The 19,345-nt window shown below is 42.1% G+C and overlaps 2 protein-coding genes across 3 annotated transcripts; one reads left to right on the top strand and one right to left on the bottom strand.

Annotated features, from left to right (window-relative positions):
* Window positions 1-2,204: 2,204 nt before the first annotated feature.
* LOC146197563 (uncharacterized) lies at window positions 2,205-5,833 on the bottom strand. Its single transcript, XM_084599468.1, has 7 exons — window positions 5,565-5,833; window positions 5,367-5,446; window positions 5,206-5,278; window positions 5,006-5,100; window positions 4,427-4,528; window positions 3,466-3,516; window positions 2,205-2,395 (listed from the first exon to the last, which is right to left on the bottom strand). Exons 2-7 carry the CDS (start codon window positions 5,424-5,426, stop codon window positions 2,285-2,287), a joined length of 492 nt encoding a protein of 163 aa, XP_084455594.1. The 5' UTR covers window positions 5,427-5,446; window positions 5,565-5,833; the 3' UTR covers window positions 2,205-2,284.
* A 39-nt stretch (window positions 5,834-5,872) lies between these two features.
* On the top strand, window positions 5,873-18,604 carry Der-2 (Derlin 2). 2 transcript variants are annotated; one of them, XM_084599466.1, is made up of 6 exons: window positions 5,875-6,144; window positions 10,585-10,650; window positions 11,271-11,438; window positions 15,100-15,295; window positions 15,917-16,007; window positions 18,359-18,604. In XM_084599466.1, the coding sequence occupies exons 1-6, from the start codon at window positions 6,052-6,054 to the stop codon at window positions 18,453-18,455; spliced, it is 711 nt and encodes a 236-aa protein (XP_084455592.1). In that variant the 5' UTR covers window positions 5,875-6,051; the 3' UTR covers window positions 18,456-18,604. The 2 variants fall into 2 exon arrangements, with proteins under 2 accessions (XP_084455593.1, XP_084455592.1); XM_084599467.1 differs by lacking the exon at window positions 18,359-18,604 and having other exon boundaries at window positions 5,873-6,144; window positions 15,917-16,011.
* The last annotated feature ends 741 nt before the right edge of the window (window positions 18,605-19,345 follow it).

Below are 19,345 nucleotides of genomic sequence, written 5' to 3'. Positions count from 1 at the left end.
AGTTGGCAGCTCCTGCCAACTGAGCCGCGGCTCCGACGGCGCCACGCCGACCGCTCGAGTTGGGAGCCCATCTCTCGCTTTTGTGTCACGTGGGGTGTGACGTCACAGTGTTGCGTGGCTACCGCCGCGCTACGCTGAAGGCTCGAAACCTAGAGTAGTATTGCTTTTGCAATAATAACAGACCAAGTAAAAGCGTGCATTGAGCTTAAAGGAATTTGTTGAAGTTTGAAAGATATACGCAGCAAACAAGTACAGGTGTGGCCAAATATTATGCAGCTCGCTTCTAGGATTTGAAATATAGAAGATATGAGGGTTGCTTGAGTCATACAAGGGCGTGCCAGCGGCATGTGTAAATGTATGTATTATATATTTCCTGATATTCACTAGGTTATGCATGAAAAAAGCTTTTATCGCCAAGGTTTGTACAGGGGTAAAATTTTGCAGGATGCGGATTTGTAGAAAAGCATACATTTCTTTGTTGCCTAGCTAGTTTTTTCTGGATTCAGTACATTTAATCCACTGTGTTTGCCCAATCATGCAGAAATAGGGGCACTTTGGACCACTAAAGTATGATGAGGGGAAAGCCTTTGTTTGAAACGCCGCCGAGTCCTTTTTTACTGCACCTACTTCTGTATGCTGAGTGGTGCAGTGCTCAAGGAAGCGCCAAATGAAAGGGGTGCACTGGCACCCGGATTGAGTGCCCGGCGGGGTCAGTTTTGCATGTGTGAATCGCTGGGGTGATGTCATCGGCCATGATCAGACGTGACATCATGACCGGATATGATGTCATGATGATGTCAGTTCCGGTTCTTATATGTGACTGGATATGATGACGACATCACATCCAGTCATGGCCGATGATGTCACCAGGTGATGATGTCACAATCTCTCGGTATCCCGCGGAATCTTGCAAAGAAGTGCGACACTTCTCGTAGACGTACACACAGATGGACACGCTGGCAAGTCATGAGCCATAAAGGCTTTCATTTTCCACAATTTCGCGTCCCACAAATTTTTGTACATTAGTATAGTGCTCTCATCTGCCACCTCATCATTACGTACTTCTCACTGTGGAAAAGTGTAGTGCTAGAAAATTAGGGGAATATGTATTTGGGCTCTTTAACCATGAGCTAGTTATGCTAAGTAAAAAAGCTGTGTGACTCAATGCATTAGCCTTTTTCCTGCCTTGGGGAAATTCCCATATTTTGTGGGCTTTTGTTAAATATCTTTCGTTTGAGAAGTATGAATTTAAAATTGAGTGCAGTTCATCAGAATTAAGCAAATTACTCACCTTTCAATATAGTGAGCTTCAAGTTTGTTTCGTCTCCTTATCGAATTGCATTTGTGAAATCAGGGTTCTTAGATAAAATTTAAATAATGCTTAGACACACATGCTTGTATCCAAAAACAATCAAACCTGAAATATGTAAAAAGTATCGAATCCAGACTAAATGATGTGGGCACACCGCACAAGTCCTCCTTTAAGTATATGACACGACAGGTAACCTGATTTGACCTGACCTTACCTGAACTGACAAACTAGCCTAGCCTAACCTAACCTAACCTAAACCTAACCAACCCAACAGCTCCCATTCACAACTTTCTTTGCAGATTCTAGATCACATACATGCACATTGCCACTCACTCAATCATAATCTCTTAATTTGTGCCTCTATTATCTCACAGATACTCTTTAGCATACAGCTTTAGGTGCCATACTATGCGAGAGACCATCCTGACATAGATATAAAGAATCGTCTAGCCAAACCGTATGAATGTGCCTGTGTGACCTGCGGGTGGCATGCCTGACCCGGAGTGCCAGATCCTGGAAGGTTTGTTTTCCCTTGTCATTCCATCTGAATTGAGAAGCCAAAGTTTGAAGTTCCTGCCAAATCGGCCATGTTATGTGGTCGCGTGACATTGCACAACCCATGCGACCAACCAGTGCCTGGCCATGTCAGTTGCCAGCTGCCATCTCCCAGACCTATGCCTGAATGTTTCGCTCACAACGTCACCAACATCAAAGGCGGATTTTCTGGAGAACGGAGCCTTTAAAATTGTCATGTTAAAACACTACTAACTGAAAAATGCAGTCTTTGTGCCACTGTACATTATAGATGGCCTGCTGATGCACTTGTCTCCAGCTTAGTCAAAATTTCAACTTGCAGCCTTATTCATTGGTGCTTCTTAATTTAAAGAAATGATTTTGATCATTTGTACACAAATGCTTTATTCTAAACGGCAGACAAATAATTAATACGCAGTATTTCCCTATACACTCAGTTCACCGCTGAAAGGTGCTGGTATACATTTGCTGTGAACACTTTTTAGCTGCTTCTGCTTCGAGTTCCTGAATTCTGGTGTAGTATGTGTAGATGCTGACTAATATGGCTGCCTGAAAAAAAGAAAAAAAAAAGGGAAACATCGCCGATTAGGAAGCAGCGTACAGCTCATGTTGGGCTCACAGGCTATCTGATAACCAGAGATATTCCATTCAGACAGTCTTCGTTAATTTTCTGAAAATCTTGAATATTATCAGGGAAATGTGGGAAAATTTTGGGAGTTAAAGATTAAGATCATGGCCAAGGCAAGCTGCTAAACTTAACTACAAACATGGTGAATAACACAAGCAATGCCAGTGTAGAAGACATTCTTAACGGTTAGGTACAAGACATCTGTATGCGTGGCAGTTGCTGCCACTGGCACTGAACCAAGATTTCATGCATTCCATGTTTTCAAGGTGGCCACAGGAAAGATGCCAGCAATCAGCACTGTGCCCCACACTGTCGTCACCTTTCCAGCGTTGGCGTGCCAATAATGTTGATTTATTATGAGATAAATTATTGCACAACACCGGTGATGCTGCTGATGTTCGGCTAGCTGTTCAACATAGACAGAAAATTTTGTTCCTTTTTTCCTCCTTTCTAGCACTCTCGTGTGCATTACTTCACATTTCTTGAGGTGGTGCCTCAATAATTTGTGGCATGCTGTGCCTGTCACATAATTCACACGTTGGGTGCTCAAAGTACTGTTGGCCGACTAGTAGCACATTCCGGCATTTTTTACAATTCCCAAAGTCAGAGTGTTGGCCTGTATGATAGGGAGTGGCCCATATGGGGGTATATATAATAGTCTTGTTGAGGAGACACTAGCCTGAGCTTTAAAAGTCTACAGTGGTTGAGGTGTGGGCTAGAGTGTTGATCATGTTTGATAAAACTGCACAAAGGATGTAGATGAAGATATAATAGGACATACACAGCGCTGCCTGACAACTGGTGGCATTTCCTACAATGAGAAACTTTTTGCGAATGAACCATATTGGTGCCCATTTTATCAACCAAAAAATGTGCACAGCACAGACAAGAGCATGCTCTCAAAAGGTTGCTCATGAGTCTTCTTTTCTCGGAGAGAGAGTGATTTTAATCCAAACAGTCGATTCACCCTTCTGGGAGAATGTGGCCTTACCTCTAGAAAGATCCACACATAGATTGGTACCACCTCTGCTGAATACGTGTCCTGAAAGAGTACAGGTTCACACATCAAGTGAGGCATGTTCACTGATGCATTTTCTAGTGCAGCAAATTTTAATTACTTTATCTGGGTTACCAAATTGAAAGCATGTGACAAGAACTAATATTTCCTACACTGATCCTAATGCTCTCAAGGTGTGGTCTCTACTCTATATTACAGCAGTAAGAATACAGTTTTTACTCAGCTGTGTTGACTTAGACGTTACTGTAGAGTCTGGAATTCTAAAAAATATTGTCTATAGTCAACCTTCCACATGCAAGGCAGTGCTACAAGCTTACCGTCATAACCTCGTCTTCAGTGTAAGTTGGTGGTGGTGGTGCCTGTGACAGACAATGTGGGTGCATAATAATGGCAGAAAGCAGATGCGAGTCATTCATTTACATGGTTGCAAATGCAGTTAGAACTGTGCATAGAGGGTATTTTCATTTCCGACATTTTGTGGATGGTAATGATAAAGCGCTTCCACGTGTAATGTATAAGATAGCATACTATATGTTTCAGCAATGTCTTCTTACAACCCGTTTATACGAAAGATGAAAACCTAGTAGGATCATTTTATCCGTGCTGAGTGGCCCTTGGTGTCCTAGCATTCAGCTATGCCTTCTGTCATTCTTTCTTGAAGTGGCTGTATCCCTCTAATTTCACTTGCTCAGTCCAAGGCATGACACCAGATTTTCGGTGCAGATGTCAGGTGTTGATGTGGTGTAGCTCTGTATTTTCTGTGAGGTGACCTAATTTATTTAAATGCAAAAGTAGCAGCATTGCATACGTGCATATTCTAACTTCATTGCTGTGCTAAAGCAGCACTTAGCTAATGTATGTTTCTGGAACTGGCACTGTATATTAAATCACGCTGCAAATCTCACCACAAAGAAGTGAGAACAAGTCATTTTACCAGAAATGTGTCCCTCACGACTTCGCCAATCTGCGATAGGATGGTTGTGTTGAAGTGGACAAGAAAATAGATGAAAATCCAACGAAGGCCAGATGTGTAGCTCTGTCAAAAAGCATAAGAAGAAGTAAAAATGAATGCTTCTTTTCTGTGTCAATCTTAATGATACACTATTACTCTGTGCACTGGATTTTTACAGCATTACTGCTCGTATGCTGGTTACAGAGGTGTGGAGAAGTGGTATATATGTCACATGAAAGCAAAAACTTGGAAGTCTCAAGAACTGCAAGTTGAAGTAAAAATCTGCTAATTATCAAGTACTTGTTCAATATGCACATACAGCTAGTTGATATACAATTGAATGAAGCCAATTAATTTTAGAGCTTCCCACTTGGCCTCGAAATAATGTAATCTGTTATTGAACAGACAAATTCCAGTCACTTCGCCCCCTAGGGGCATAAAGAATAATGAGTTTTTGTATTGGCTTGAAAAGCCATTGAAAGAGCTCTGCATTTTTAAGCATACGTATTTTTGAAAAACAGTTCCACAGCATGCATCGCGCACTCTCTCGTGCTTGCTTACAATGCTGAGAAACAGAAGCCAGAAGAGACAGACGACGATGTTGACCAGCCTGTTGAAGACTGCTAGTCCATACATGGCCTGCACAGCTGGACGCTCTGGAATTGGGCACACAGAATAACATATCGGACTTCCTGTATAATAAGAGTTTGATGTTCTTACTTTCTAGCAAGTACATGCATGAAGACATCCATGGTTGTTACCAGTGTGGTCAAGGGTAGCAGTATAGCTTGCCATGCTGCCATATCCTATGATGATGCTGCCAGTATTGCACGCCTGGAATTGGAAGTATGGTGAAAAGGATATCGATAAAGTCATTGGTAGTGCATGTGGGCATAAAACTGCTAGTCAGCATAGTAATTACCACATAAAATGCTGCCAGGACTATAAGGGTCTCAGTCGTGCAGGTTGTTTTGGCACCCATGACGTCTTATAGCTAGAAACCTGCAATTGCATATAAATAGGAATGGGCTAAAAGTTAGTCACTGGTATTCGCAAGGAATAGAGTCACCATATTACTGGTTTTAGTGCAGCGCGTATTACGGAGAAGCTGATAACGTACCTTTTTCTTATGTTGCTGCGCGGATGGCTGTATATATCTGCCGTGACCGCGTGCCGCAAAAGCGCGTGATGAAGTTATTGGTTTTTTTGCCACGGCTTTAGTGCGTGATCAGTAAATTTGCGTTCTCTAATGTAAGCTAATGTATGCTGTCTTGATTAATGCCATCCTTATTTTGCGCCAGTTTACGTTATGCGAGCCAAATACAGGTACGCCCGCAATGTTTCGGTTTCGTTCATGGTTTCTCCACTTTAGGTAGTGTTGGCTGCGTACAAGTCGAAGACGTTCATTTATCCGGCTATTAACTCTGTGTGATGTCGGCAAGCCATATCTCAGCGTGTGTGGAAGCAGTGAATTACACGTGGATTAGTGGCTACTTACTGTAAAAAAGGGGTGCTGCCGCTATGCCTCTAGCCGAGATTGTGTGGTAGCGTGTGATCCGTCTCATGTGTTTGTGTTTGCTGACCCCTCGATCACAGAGCGGAACGTTATGGCCCTGCGCATGTTGATGCAAGAATTTATGCAAGTCCCTGTCGTCACTCGGACATACACTGCAGCGTGTGTGCTTACGACCGCGGCAGTAGTAAGTATGCGTGTAAACACTTTCGTTCTAAAAATTCTTCTATGACGTAGACATCTGATGCCCCCACGTACACCTGACGGTCGTCGGATGTCGCACTCCGGTTTATAGAGCATCGTTTCTTTTCGCCGGGCGTTCAGTTAACAAAACTAAGGGGGAAAAGGAAGAAAAATGGAAGGATGTTAGATGCGAGATTGATCGTTTTTCTCTCGGCAGAAGCAGTTCCACAATCTGTCGTCGTGTTGTGCTGCCGAGTTGTGACAGCTTGTTCGCAGCGGCTCGTGCGCCCGGTGGCGCTCGTTCCTTTAGCGAAATTTGTTTCGTGGTCATGCTGTCGAAGGAAGAACGAGGAAGGAAAAAAAGTTCTTTCGAGGCTTGCTTACGTCTGCGCGATATCGCAGCTATTTACTTGGAAATGCATACGGCGTTATCGCTTGTTACGCAAATGATGTTCCAATTGGAATGGAGTTGTTTCGTTTTGAATGCAAACAGCACTGAGAAGCTGCATAAAATGAGCCGCGAACACATTAGCTCATTAAACAGGCGCCTCGTTAGGTTTCTGCATACTTTTACTTTTCTTTGTTTCCTCTGTGGTTAGCTGCAAATGAGCTCATTCGGCTCAGTTGAGAAAAATATTGTGACGTTCTCGTCTGAAAGGACAATGCAACAATTTGAGGTAACATTTCTGCAATTGCACGAGACAAGGGTCAGCGGGAGATGTCGAAGTCACTCCACAGCGTTCGATCTGTTAATCGGCCACCACGCTCACACCTTTTCTGACATTTATTATTCTACGTGTCCCTGCAGAGAGACAGCGAGTAGGTACACTTCACTGAGCAGCTTGCGATTCAGCGCCGACTGTTCTTGCCGTCCTTAGCCGAATGAGCTCAGTCCTAGGCAAGCCAAGCACTCCATGTAGGAATTGTAGCTTAGGGTAGTTTGGGTATCTGTATGGCTAATGGCAGTTCGAAGAGTGGGGCAGGTTGGCATGGTGTTCTTTCCATTAGCGACATGGAGGTGTCTCCTAGTGACAGAACAGATGCGCCGTAGGCCAGTGATGTTGCGCTGAATTTGGTGTAAGAGACTAAGGAATGAGTTGGAGAATTCGGAATGGGCTCAAGGTATATGTTTTAGTAGTTTGTGTTGATGTGCTTTCGATATTGAAGGGAATTCAGCCCAAAATATGGATATGGGCTAGGGATCACAGTTGTTCGATGTGAAGTTTCGCATGCATGCTAAGCTTTTTGCTCACTACCTGCAATTTCAATATGACTAAAGAAAGTGGAGGAACCACACGGTGCGAGCTTCCTTGCTTGTGCCAAAGCTGGTTTGATGATCTCTGTACTACACAGCATTATTTTCTGTCATTTGACCAGAGTGACTTAGGCTTCAGCTAGAATACAACAATGCAGGCCTCTAAAGTCTAACAGCTGTAGAAGCTTTCACCTTTCTGGGGAAATTCTTAATGTAGTCACAAAGGCAGCTAAATGCATTAGTTACAAAGTATGAGTTCCAGGAAAGGTTTGAATGCCGAATTCTAACAAACGTAATGTTCTCGGGAGGCTTTCACTCACCAGGTGGAGCAATGATTGTTTTATCTGTTACCTGGAGACCCAAATGCAGTGCTAACTATTGCGGGGTGGGAGGCTGCCCTGTCCAGCTCTGGACTCAAGGCCCAAAGGGCCCTCGTAATACATTCACAGACAGTAGCAGCAGCAGCCGCTGGAGCTCTGGATTAGGGACCCTACCCACACATATCCCTCCTTAATCTCTTAGTAAAGCTTTTTGTTCGTTTAATTAGGGCTACTAGTGGCAACATAAACCAAAGTCCACTTTAATAAAAATGAAACAGTATCTTAAACAATAAAAGAAAAAATTAGCTGACAGTTGTGATACTTGGTAATGCTTAATTTAAGTGCAGCTCTTTAAGTATTTTAGTTTTGCAATATGCAAAGAGAAAGTGTGAGAGACATGTTTTTGCATCTATGCAGTTGAGCTTGCCTCCCATAACCATAAGTTGCACTCAGTTCTTTCCCAGTTCATGATTGTTATAAAGGAGGTGCTTTCATTGCACCTGCCGACGCTGCTGCTGTGTTTTGATGACCTCGAGCGGCACATGGGTGATGTTTCTCTTCTGTACACACATATATCACAGTAGATAGTTTGCGCATTCCTTAAGGTTTGCCTTTGAGGACATGATGCGCCTGCATTAAGGGTTCCCATCTGTGGCTCTCCTTTCCAATTTACGTTCTCGTTCATGCACTTCGCTACTTAACAGATTTGTGTACCTATTACATTGCATGTCATCTCAAACACACAGCATACAGTCGTAAGCTGCCAAAGTATTTGAAAAATCAAATGACGTGTGTAAACCCCTCTTTAACCAATCCTTCCAAGTGCCCTTAGTAGTCTGGGCGTCGCACGTTTGACTAGAATTCAATGGTTTTTGGTTTGATTTTTATGTTACGTTTCCATCTGACAGCTGCCAAGTTGGCAACTGGACATTTGGGTAGCAGTCTATACCAATCCATATGACTTAACAACTCTGACCAGCCAAAAGCATGCTCGTGATGTTTTTCTCACAACACCCACTGCCACCACCTGCCCTCCTCCGATTTTCACCTTACAGTTCTACCTTCTGCTCTTTTGGTGCTGCCCGCTTCATTCCTTAGGTGCCACAGCAGTACTGTCTGCATTGCGTGCAATGCTTGGTGTAGGGTGGTCACCCGGGAAAACCTATCTCTAGTATGCTTAGGCTTCGCTTGAAGGGTAAGATGCGATTGCGTTAAGGAGCGATCCCCATGCTGCCAATGACCAGGCTGTCCGAGAAGTCTGCTTTCTGGATGGCTATGGAGGGTTTTGGGGGCTGAGCAGAATCCTTTGCACCCGATTGGTCAACGTCCCACCTATGATAGGGTGGCTCCTTGGGCCACTCTGTAGCTGCCCACTGGTCACGCCAATGGAAACAGTGACACCACACAAGCCAGGAATGGCCCAGCTTTAGTGGGTGTATATAGATGAAATGCAAAAGGCGCCCATGGGCTGTGCAGTGTCAGCTCACATTAAAAAAACCACAGGTAGTTTTAAATTATTCTGGCTACCTTCACTATGGCATTCCACATAGTCTGTGGGTACCTTCAGGATGTTAAACTCCAATATTTTATTTTTATTTGTTTCTTTGTTGAAGGGCAGGTGCTTGTGGCTCTAAGTATGCTTGAGCAGAGGGCTTCATATAAGTAGTGTGCATATTGCGAGGCAATTTTTCCTTCATTTACAAGAAGGTGTGTTTTGGCATAAATATTGGCACCTCCAGCACAGATTCCAGAAAGCATGTTTAAGGTTATAGAACATTTTCCAGAAAAATATTCTCTAATAGGAAGCAAGGGAAAATATTAGGCTTGTCTTTATGATGAAACTCCTAGCTCTTTGCCCGATCCAAATCTCTCGCTGGTCACTAGGGTCTTTGTGGCTTCTTATTAGGAGTAGTGATGGGGAGAAGGGTAAATATTCTTGTTATCACAAGACACATTAGTGAATAGTGCTACTTTTAGGTAGATATTACCGTGATATGTAGTATCAAGTAAGTTTAAGATAAATAAAAGTGACCATTGCCAATTTGAGGAGTTCATGGCTAGTGCCCCACCACACCCGCAACGGGCCACATTTCTGCATCTTCAGAATGTTCATGGCTCAACGTCTGGGGAATAATTAAAGATTGAAAAAGATGACCTGTCCTAATCAATCTTATTTGGTCAGCAGTGACAGTTCCCAGCATGATGCAAGATGCAGGCGTCATCTGTTGAGGTGTTCTTTTTGTCCTACCTACTACGGAACTCTGTCTGAGCTGCTTATCACCACCTGTGTTGGCCTGTACAGATGAAAATGGTGTCCATCACACAACATGAACTCCATCTGCATCCTTTATTTAAAAATTATAGTCCACACTACAGTCTGCATTATTAACACTAAATGAATGTGTCGCATAGGCCTTTCTACATTTCGAATACTTTCTATTAGCATATGCAGCCTCAGCTTATGCATCTGGGATCACAGAGATGGCAGAATTACAGAGAGCAGTAGTTTGTATGCATGGATTTTTCTTATCTTTCTGTGCATCATTAGTGGAAATCTTATCAAAATTCAAAGATTTTGTTCATTTTGGTGTGATGTGAGCAGCTGATATGTACTGGTGAGTACATTGCTTGGGGTAGAACTGGATTAGAACTCTAATTGTTTTCTCATATTGTAAGCTGTAATGAAGAGGCCTTTTTTTTTTTATTTTTTTATTTTTTTTTTTTTGTAATACCAAGTTACTGTGGCATGCCATATGACCATGCCAACCATGTATTTTGTCATCTTCAGTTATGAGGTGTTAATGAACAGTTTGGTCTTCGACTTCTGCAGGGCTCACTTGGTAACCAGTTTATTCTTTTTGTTTTTCAGCATCTAGATATCATTTCACCATTCCAGCTTTACTTCAACCCTACCTTGATTATAAAACACTATCAAGTAAGCCTTTCAATTCTTCGCTATTTTTTGTGAAAACAACAGTTGGTTTTATATTTGTGCTATTCAGTGATGTTCTCTGTGTAATATGTCATTTGTTCAGGCCCGTATTCAGATAAATTCAAAATGTACCTTAAAAACATGGGCTAAGGTCTTTAGGCACTTTTGCCAGCTGCACAGGAATTTGTGCAGACATAATAGTTGCTAATCGTCATGATTGCTTTTATTCCTTATGGCCGTGCTGTAGCAGGTGAACAAACTTCTGATTAGAACCTGTAGCTTCAGCTTCACTTGTGAACTATGAAACAACGTATGTGAGGCTTTCTTGAGAGTCAGTCATGTTGCCAAATAAGACATCTGAGGTTTTGTTAGCACTAACTCTAGATGCTGTGCTCACCAAAATCGTGAGAGTAAGTAAGCACTTTCCAGTGAAATAGGAGCTCTACTATGAGGATATCAGCAATAACATTGCTCAGGTTTATTAATAACAACATCATGTTTTATAATTTTTGGGTTATGATAGGAAGCATGAGCACCAAATGTGGTTGCCTTTTCATCCTTGTGACTCCATACTTTGTCTTGTAAGCTATGCAGGTTACATGTAACTTTTTTTTGTCATGCAGGTATGGAGACTCATAACGACTTTCCTGTTTTTTGGCACCCTTGGCTTTGCCTTCTTTTTCAACATGCTATTCACTGTCCGGTATTGCCGAATGCTGGAGGAAGGCTCCTTTCGGGGCAGGACAGCAGACTTTTTCTACATGTTTCTCCTTGGTGGATCACTGATAATTGTATCCTTTTGGTTTTCTATGTTTTTCTTTTTCTGGCATGTCACAGTGTATGAGTTGAGGGTGCAGAGGAGGAAAATCATTTTCAATTGTCAGTGTTTGTGGGGTTCATGAAGTTGCAAAATTATTGTTGTAGGTTGACAGGTGATAAAATGCCTATTGCTTGTGCACTTTTCTTAACCTTGGTTTATGTTGTTGCATAGCCCCTCTAACACCCCAGATTCTGAAGTGCACCCCATTTTGCTAGACTTTGTCATCAATTATAACCCAAACTTAATACCGGGATGAACATATATTCGCATCTGTGTGCCACCCAGCTGTGTACACATTAATGTAACCAGTGATTTTCGACTTATGATCTTTCCATTAAGCACATACATTTAACCCTCCTAATACTGCTGCTTTGTGAACTGCTTAAATTGCCTTTTTACGAGAAACTGTGCTGTTCTGCTAGCTACACAAACTGGTGGCATAAAAAATATTTTGGTGTCAGCCATATGACCACAGTAGTCCTGTAGGTCTCACACTTCATAACAAGCAATTTTCAGAATTGACAGCACCACACTTTCGGCACATCCTGCCCTGCTTAATGGATCGAGAGAAAAATACTTCATTTACCATGGAGTTTTTTCCTTGGTACGCTGAGAAGGGATGAATTTGGCTCGAAATGTGGAGAAGAGTTATCGTGGAACAGCAGGCAAAACATACTGGTTCGATTTGGATCAGCCAATGAAAAACACATTCTGTGCTGAAGTGCAAGAGTAGTTGCTCTAAATCAACAAGTGGAATTCACCATTAGTGCCCTAAATACTAGTAAAGGTCCAGTAAAAGTTCTGAAGGGGACCCTGAATGTTTTCACTCATGAAAACAAATCTGGGTAGCCTTAATGCAATGCCATGCCAGAATGAAGTGTGAACAGCGATGTGTTCTATGTTTCCTGTGTCTCCCTTGTCTCATTGCGCCAGTTGGCACCCACAGCAGAAGTTTTTGTGAACTGGGATGCATAGGCTTTTGGCCTTCTCAGTTCACCCCTGGGAGAAAATGCTATCATGATCCTAATACTACAATCATTGGGTTGTGCCTAAAGCACATTTATAAGATGCGCATCGAAAAGCGTAAACTTAATTTTTCTTGGTCGAGTTTCAGTTTTGACTACTTGAGCAACCTTTGGTCATTGCTGTTGCACATTTAAAAAACTCAGAGCCAGAAATGATTGGGGAATTATTACAAAAACTTGGCGGCTATAAGAGGTGTAGATCCAAACAATTTTCAAGCACATGATATATCAAATAACAGCATCACCTGCAATTGGGCTTATGCAGGCTGGTAGGTTTATTCTTTTTCTCACCAAGGCTGGCTTTGCCATTTCGCACTTTAAGAAAATAATAAAAACAATTTCATTGCCACAACTGAGCTCTTTCTCTGTACTTTTCTATAACTTTCATTTATGTTTTCTTTTCCACATCTTGTTTTGGGCCAAATGTGCTTTTGCTTACAACAATTTATGCACTGTTTTTAGCCATATGAAAACCAAATTTGTCATACATAATCATTGAAGTGTGTACAATGCAGCTATATAGATTTCAGTGCAGACATTGACATCCTTAGGACTCAAAAGTTTCTTAATATTCAGGCATGAGCTACTGAAAATTGTACATTAGATTTAACGGCTCTAGTGCGGGATCACAATTTGCAACCTGAAGTTGCTAAACTCAGGTTTACGCTGGGAGTGATGAGCAAATGAATCAGCATCAGAACTGATTGTTTAAACAAAAGCATTTATTACAATCTGTGGCTGCCTGAAGAAAGTTCTGTTCACCATCTTGTGGCTGTGGCTGCCTCATGGCTCCCTCACACTCTGCTATCTACCAGCCCTCTTGAGGTTATCACCAGGACTTTCTAGGGCTAACAGGGTCTTTCTTTGCTTCTCGCATTCAGGAGGCAGGGGTTCTATTGCTTGTCTTACCTTTCTGTCAGCATGAACTCATGCCGCACGTTACTGTGTCCAATCTTTTCACCATAAAGGTTCTGTCCAGGTTGTACCGTTGGTAAAAAAAACAATAAACAAAACTCCTTTGTGATTCCTTCCCCAATGTCTGAGGTCGAATGTAGTGCAACGAACCGCCTTTTCACTCCTTGCTGTCGGTTCTTGTCAGACTTGTACAATGCATGTGTCAGCTTACCGAATTGCTGGTTGTCAGCGTCATTTACACCACTTGGCAGCCGCACCAGGTTGACCATCTTGGGTGGTGAGGTGTTTTGTCTGAGCTTCTGAAACCAACGTCGGCACCTTTGACTTGATCCCCCAATAAGCTGATCATGCATTGGCATGGCGTCCGCCACAGCTTGCCAAGGGGACGAGCATGGGTCCCCTTGGCTAGCTGTGGCGGACGCCATGCCAATGCATGATCAGCTTATTGGGTCTGTCAACACACGTCATCGTCCATCTTAGGGACTTTGAAGTCATCACATCATTCCTGTTGAAATTGCATGCTTGAGAAAGGTCATTGGCAAGGCAGGGATGATGCTTTTGTAGATAGATAGGGTTGAGCTTTTCTTGTCAATTCCAAGCAGCCATCGGGAGGGGGCAGGGCCACCAAAGGGAAGGTGAACAATGGGCATCTACTATGTGTGCACATTACATAAATGTAAGTGTTCTCAAAATGGTGCATGCTATGGGAATGACATCAGTAATGCTCATTTGTACACAGTGGGGCATTAGAGACAAGGAAAACTATTTTGCATTGCTCTTTAATGCTTATTGCCATGTCTGGCTACTGCACAAAAATGCACTATTCACTTCTTCATGACATTTAGAGCAAGAAAGCATAGAGTTGTCTTAGAACTAAAAAGACTTCTTGAACGAGGAAATCAATATAAGTGGTAGTTTTCATGCAACTAGCATAAATGTTAAGAAAATGTTATTGATATGCATGTGTCCAGAAACAGTTGGTTAATTGAGCATTAGTGTAGCATTACAAGTTGAAATGATACTATGTAATGTGTGCTGATGCTTTATTTTGCTAGCTCTGTGTGTTTTTGCCTGATATTATCTTATTTAAAGGAACACTGAAGACAACTTATTCCTTTTTTTTTTTTTTTGGTTCCTATCAGACTGTGTTTTTTGTTGCTCTCCTGACATTTGATCAGCTGCCAAAGTTGTGGAATATTATTTTTTGCTACCACTTAATTGAAGCTCTTAACAATGACTTTGTTGAAAAATTTTTATTTATTGATAGTGGGGTCTGAAGTAGACAGCAGTGTGGCCTAACTTGAGATATTTTCAGCCAAAAAAAAAAGCGTCTCTCATAGCCTGAGTTGCTTTGGGACGTTAAACCCCACAAACCACCACCACCAGCCAAAAAAACTTCTTATGTCATTGCAGCTTGCCAGTGATAATCCCAGTACCTGCAGAAATGCTCCGTTTTCATTGAAAGTGGCCGTTTTATCGTTGGAATGTAGTCCTCAGTCTATGAAGGACAACTTCAGTTTGTCTCTAGTGTCCCTTCAAGTTTGTGGCATGGTTCTTGCAGGCTGCATAGGTATGAGATCTTGATGTATCTTTTGTTGTATGCATTCACACTGCAAGGGCTTATTATTTTTAAGTATTTTACTTTGCTCCAAACTGTCCAATGTCTCTGTTCCTTAGCACCTTGCCCCACAGGTAATAGGGATGTTTGTAAATCAGCTCTTTCTTGGGCATGCCTTCACCACAATGCTGGTGTACATATGGAGCCGGCGGAACCCGTACTTCCGGCTCAACTTCTTCGGTCTCATCAACTTCCAGGCACCATACTTGCCTTGGGTGCTGCTGGGCTTCTCGCTCATCCTGGGCAATTCAGTGATAGTTGACATTGTAGGTGAGACCTTGGGCCATCGCTGCTCCAGCCTCACTTAGCATTGCAATGCCAGACTGCCAAAGTAAAAATTTGAGCCTCCCTTTCTTTCTCTTTGTGTTTAGGTGTATACACAACTTTCTTTTTCTGATAGAATGCTGTGCCAAGTACCCCTACATGTTGTAGGTTTTATAATGTGAGGGCATCTTTTTTGTTTTGTGGTTTTCAGCTTTAACCTTTGAACGGAAGCTCCCAATAAGCCAGGAAAAGCACAACTTATAATATTTCCACTAACTGTAGGACATCTCACGACACTTTGAGCTGCAAAGTGTGCGTCCTTTTGTCCTAGCATATTATAGGGATTGACGTGTAGTGCACCTGACTTTAATTTGAAATTTGCAAAAGGACAAAGAGCTTCAGTGTTTAAGCTGTCATCAGTGTTTACCTGTAGTTCTTTAGCATAACTTAGTAACTGTAGATTGCCGCTGCTCACTGGCAGTAGATGGGGTACAGAAAGTACAGAATTAATTTTTTTACCCTTCTTGTTTCAGTGCTGTACAATACAGCAGCAGTAGAAAGAGCTTAATTTCGGTGTTCACTCTGATCAGAGTGTGATCGAACTCCTTCTTCTTCATTTCATTGCAGGTGTGATTGTGGGTCATATTTATTACTTCCTGGAGGATGTCTTTCCGAACCAAAGAGGCGGATTCCGCTTGCTGGCCACACCCAAATTCATGTGAGTTCCCCGTTTTATCTGCACTTTGTGGAGGGTACTGTTGTTGAACGCATTATTGATTTGATGTTACAATAAAAATTTACTACACTGATCTGTCAAATTCAAAGCCTTCTTCAGCTACGCGTGGCATCTTGTGAACTGGGATAGTTAACTGTAACACTGGTATCATTTAAGCTCATTGCTTCAAAATCTGGACTGCTAATTCTGCTCTTTCAGCACTCTGTGCAAGACTTTCTATTATCTGCCAATTTCAATGCAGTTCCTGGTAGGTCTTCTATATGGTCTCTCATCTTTTTCATCTCACCTGTCCAATGGGCATAAATCTCAAATGGTTGTTGTCTTGGGCCAATAGGTATGCACTGAACTGAAATAGATAAATCTCAAATGGTTGTTGTCTTGGACCAATAGGTATGCACTGAACTGAAATAGATAGGAATAACAGAAAATATGGGATGAAGGAAGTCTTGCAGACAGGCACAGGCAAAATCTCATTGTAGCTTTGTCATTTCTATATGCTTTGTCTGTGTCCCTTCCTTTCTTCCAATTTTCCTCCACCATTCTCATATCCAGTTGATTTGGTAGACAGGCTATGACACAGGTGGCAGCACCCAGGGGGCTCTTATTATTTTACATTAGCATTTCAATGCCCAGTGTTAAATTCGATTAGGATAGTGTTGAAGGAATCATTCAATTATATTCTGTACTGCATTTACAGTTGATCCCGGATATATCGAACTCGAAGAGGATCACAAAATAGCTTGATTGATAATTTGATATGTAAAACAAACCAGCACCACCACTCACTATAACAGGTGTGATTAGGGCTTTTGGAGCACTGTAAGCTGTACAATAACTCAGTTAAAACAGGGTACAAATGATTTCTCCGTCTCCTCCATCAGCGAAGCAGGCCACGTGGCAACCTCCGCAAGCCTTTGGTTAGCTAGGTTGGCTTCACTGCATGATAGCCGGTGCATTGACCACTGGCTTCCCGCATGATAGCATTGTCACATTGAAAACAAATGTGCCACACAGAAGCCACTTTCAAGCGGACTCGACGTTAACCTCATCAAACTGTGCCCCAGGCTTTACGGCCGACCCAGCACCACGTGCGAAAAGTAATCATAGGGCCCTCATAAGAGAAGCACACGTTGCAGGGACGCGATGTGCAATTCGATATATCAAATTTTACTCTGAGTGGGAATTCGAATGGTGGCTCATAGACTTTTGCATGGAATTTTCGAGGGGATATTTTGAGAGTTTGATATAAGCAATAATTTGATATGTACATCTGGGATTGACTGTACAATCCTGTGAAGTTTATTTATTTATTTTTTTTTTGCCCTTATATATTCCCTTTTCATTGACCTTTGCTCGAGAAAAAATTATTGCACTTCTAGGTACAAATACCTCTAGGATACGTTAGAGGTCGTCTAGGTACACAGATAGTGATTTTACTGTCTCACATTAGAGTAGGTGAGTTAATCTTTCAACTTCGTAAGTGTGGTCTCAAACCGTAAGCCAGTAACTTTGCTTCAAGATTTCATTTCTGCTTGCATCTCCCGGAAGCTCACCCCTGTTAACTTTTCTTGTCTTTCTGTGTCCTGTCTCAGTTGTGGTAAAAAGTGCTCTAATTATGCCAAACAAACTTGATGAGGAGCATGTTATATTGAATTGCATCTGACAGTGCAACTTAAACGAATGTCATTCTTATTTTTTACAGTGTTGTCCAATTTCTATATGTATTAAGTTTCTGTTTTTAATGAGCCCTCACTACTTGACACTACACACAAGCCTTATTATAATGAAAACATTTATAATGAAATAATGGATGTAACAAAGGAGTGATGATTGTCCTGGAAAGCTCCCATAGAAGCCCATTGAACAGGTTATAACAAACCTTTGGCTATGAAGTTATCGCCTGGCCTCTTCAACTTCATCATAATGAGGTTCAACCGTATCATTAACCCATTCCCCTCCTGAGCTTCTTTCTGTAGGTATCTGTGCTTATTGTTTTGCCACTTGCTCTTATGCCATCTTTTTGTTCTGTTCCCACCTTCATGTTTCCTCGCAGTCTTTCCAATGTATTTGCCCCACAGCTTTAACTGACTGCGTTTGGAAGGGTTACATAGTTGCAACCAGTTGGACAGGTAATGGTTGCGGTTATGAAGACATAATTTCTTCAGTGATTTCCATGAACAGATTACGATTGTGGGAATTGAGCAGTACACTTTACCCCATACAGTGGAAAAGTAATGGTAGTGGTATAATTTTCTCATAATTAGTCATTTTGGTACTATAAGGTTACAGGGATAGCTCACTCATTAGGCCTGTGTTTTCATGTTTTTTTGCAGCAAGTACCTGTTTGAATCGCCACCGCCTAACCCCAACTACAACCCACTGCCTGAAGACAGGCCGGGGGGTTTTGATTGGGGGAACAACGGAAACTGAGGCTACTGGCCGCAGATATTTTCTTTTCCAGAATTCTTTTTTGTTTTCCAGCTTGCATGTTGCTGTTGTTGGCAGCTGAAGCTGGTGAAGAAATTGGGCCTTGGGCCTTCTGTTTGTCTTTTAAATTAAAGCTACAGTTATGTTCTTTTCATGTTCTTTAGTGCTCCATACTTTGCGACTGACAATTGCTGCTTTTCATATTTGGCAGTATGTCACATTTGCAGTCACGAAACTCGATGTCAGTAAGTGAAGTTTGTAGCTGGTGGTCATTAGTTTTTAATGATTTATTGCAACCTTTATTGAGTCCTTATATGTATGTGTGTGTGCTTGCGTGCGTGTGTGTGTGTTCTTAGAGTAGATCACACACTTTAGATTCCCATCTGGCTACAAGCGCACATAAACGTAAATTGGTTGGAAAGGTGCAGCATTTCTCACGCTCCTCGGCAGACACCTAACCTTCCCCTTCACTTAAGGAAAAGGAAGCAGGTCAAAAAGAGAAAGAAGTTCGGTAGTGGATGGCTGCAGAACAATATTGTTACGTACTTTCACGCATGAAGTAATTCTAGGTATAGACTTTTTGCAACAGTGTGGTGCAACGTTAGACTGCCGTAGTGGACAGATCTCGCTTAATGCTGCGTTGATGTCGGCCCTTGTAGAAACCTCGTCGCTCGATTTAGGAGCGTTTTCTGTGTCTGAAGATACAGTTGTACCTGCGATGTCGGGAGAATTCATTCAAGTTATTTCATCTACGAATTTGTGCGAGAATTTCGACGCCGTAGTGGAACCTACAACGCTGGCCTGTGCAAAGAAGAGTGTCTTGGTGCCTCGTTGCATAGTTTCAGTCACCAGAGGCCACACCTTGCTGTGGACTGTAAACTCTTCAGACGAAC

This window comes from Amblyomma maculatum, chromosome 3 (assembly GCF_055883805.1).
Source record: "Amblyomma maculatum isolate TAMU_Amacu chromosome 3, ASM5588380v1, whole genome shotgun sequence".
Lineage (NCBI taxonomy): Eukaryota > Metazoa > Arthropoda > Arachnida > Ixodida > Ixodidae > Amblyomma > Amblyomma maculatum.
The sequence above is the reverse complement of the archived record's forward strand: the minus strand, read 5'-3'. Positions and strand labels throughout refer to the sequence as shown.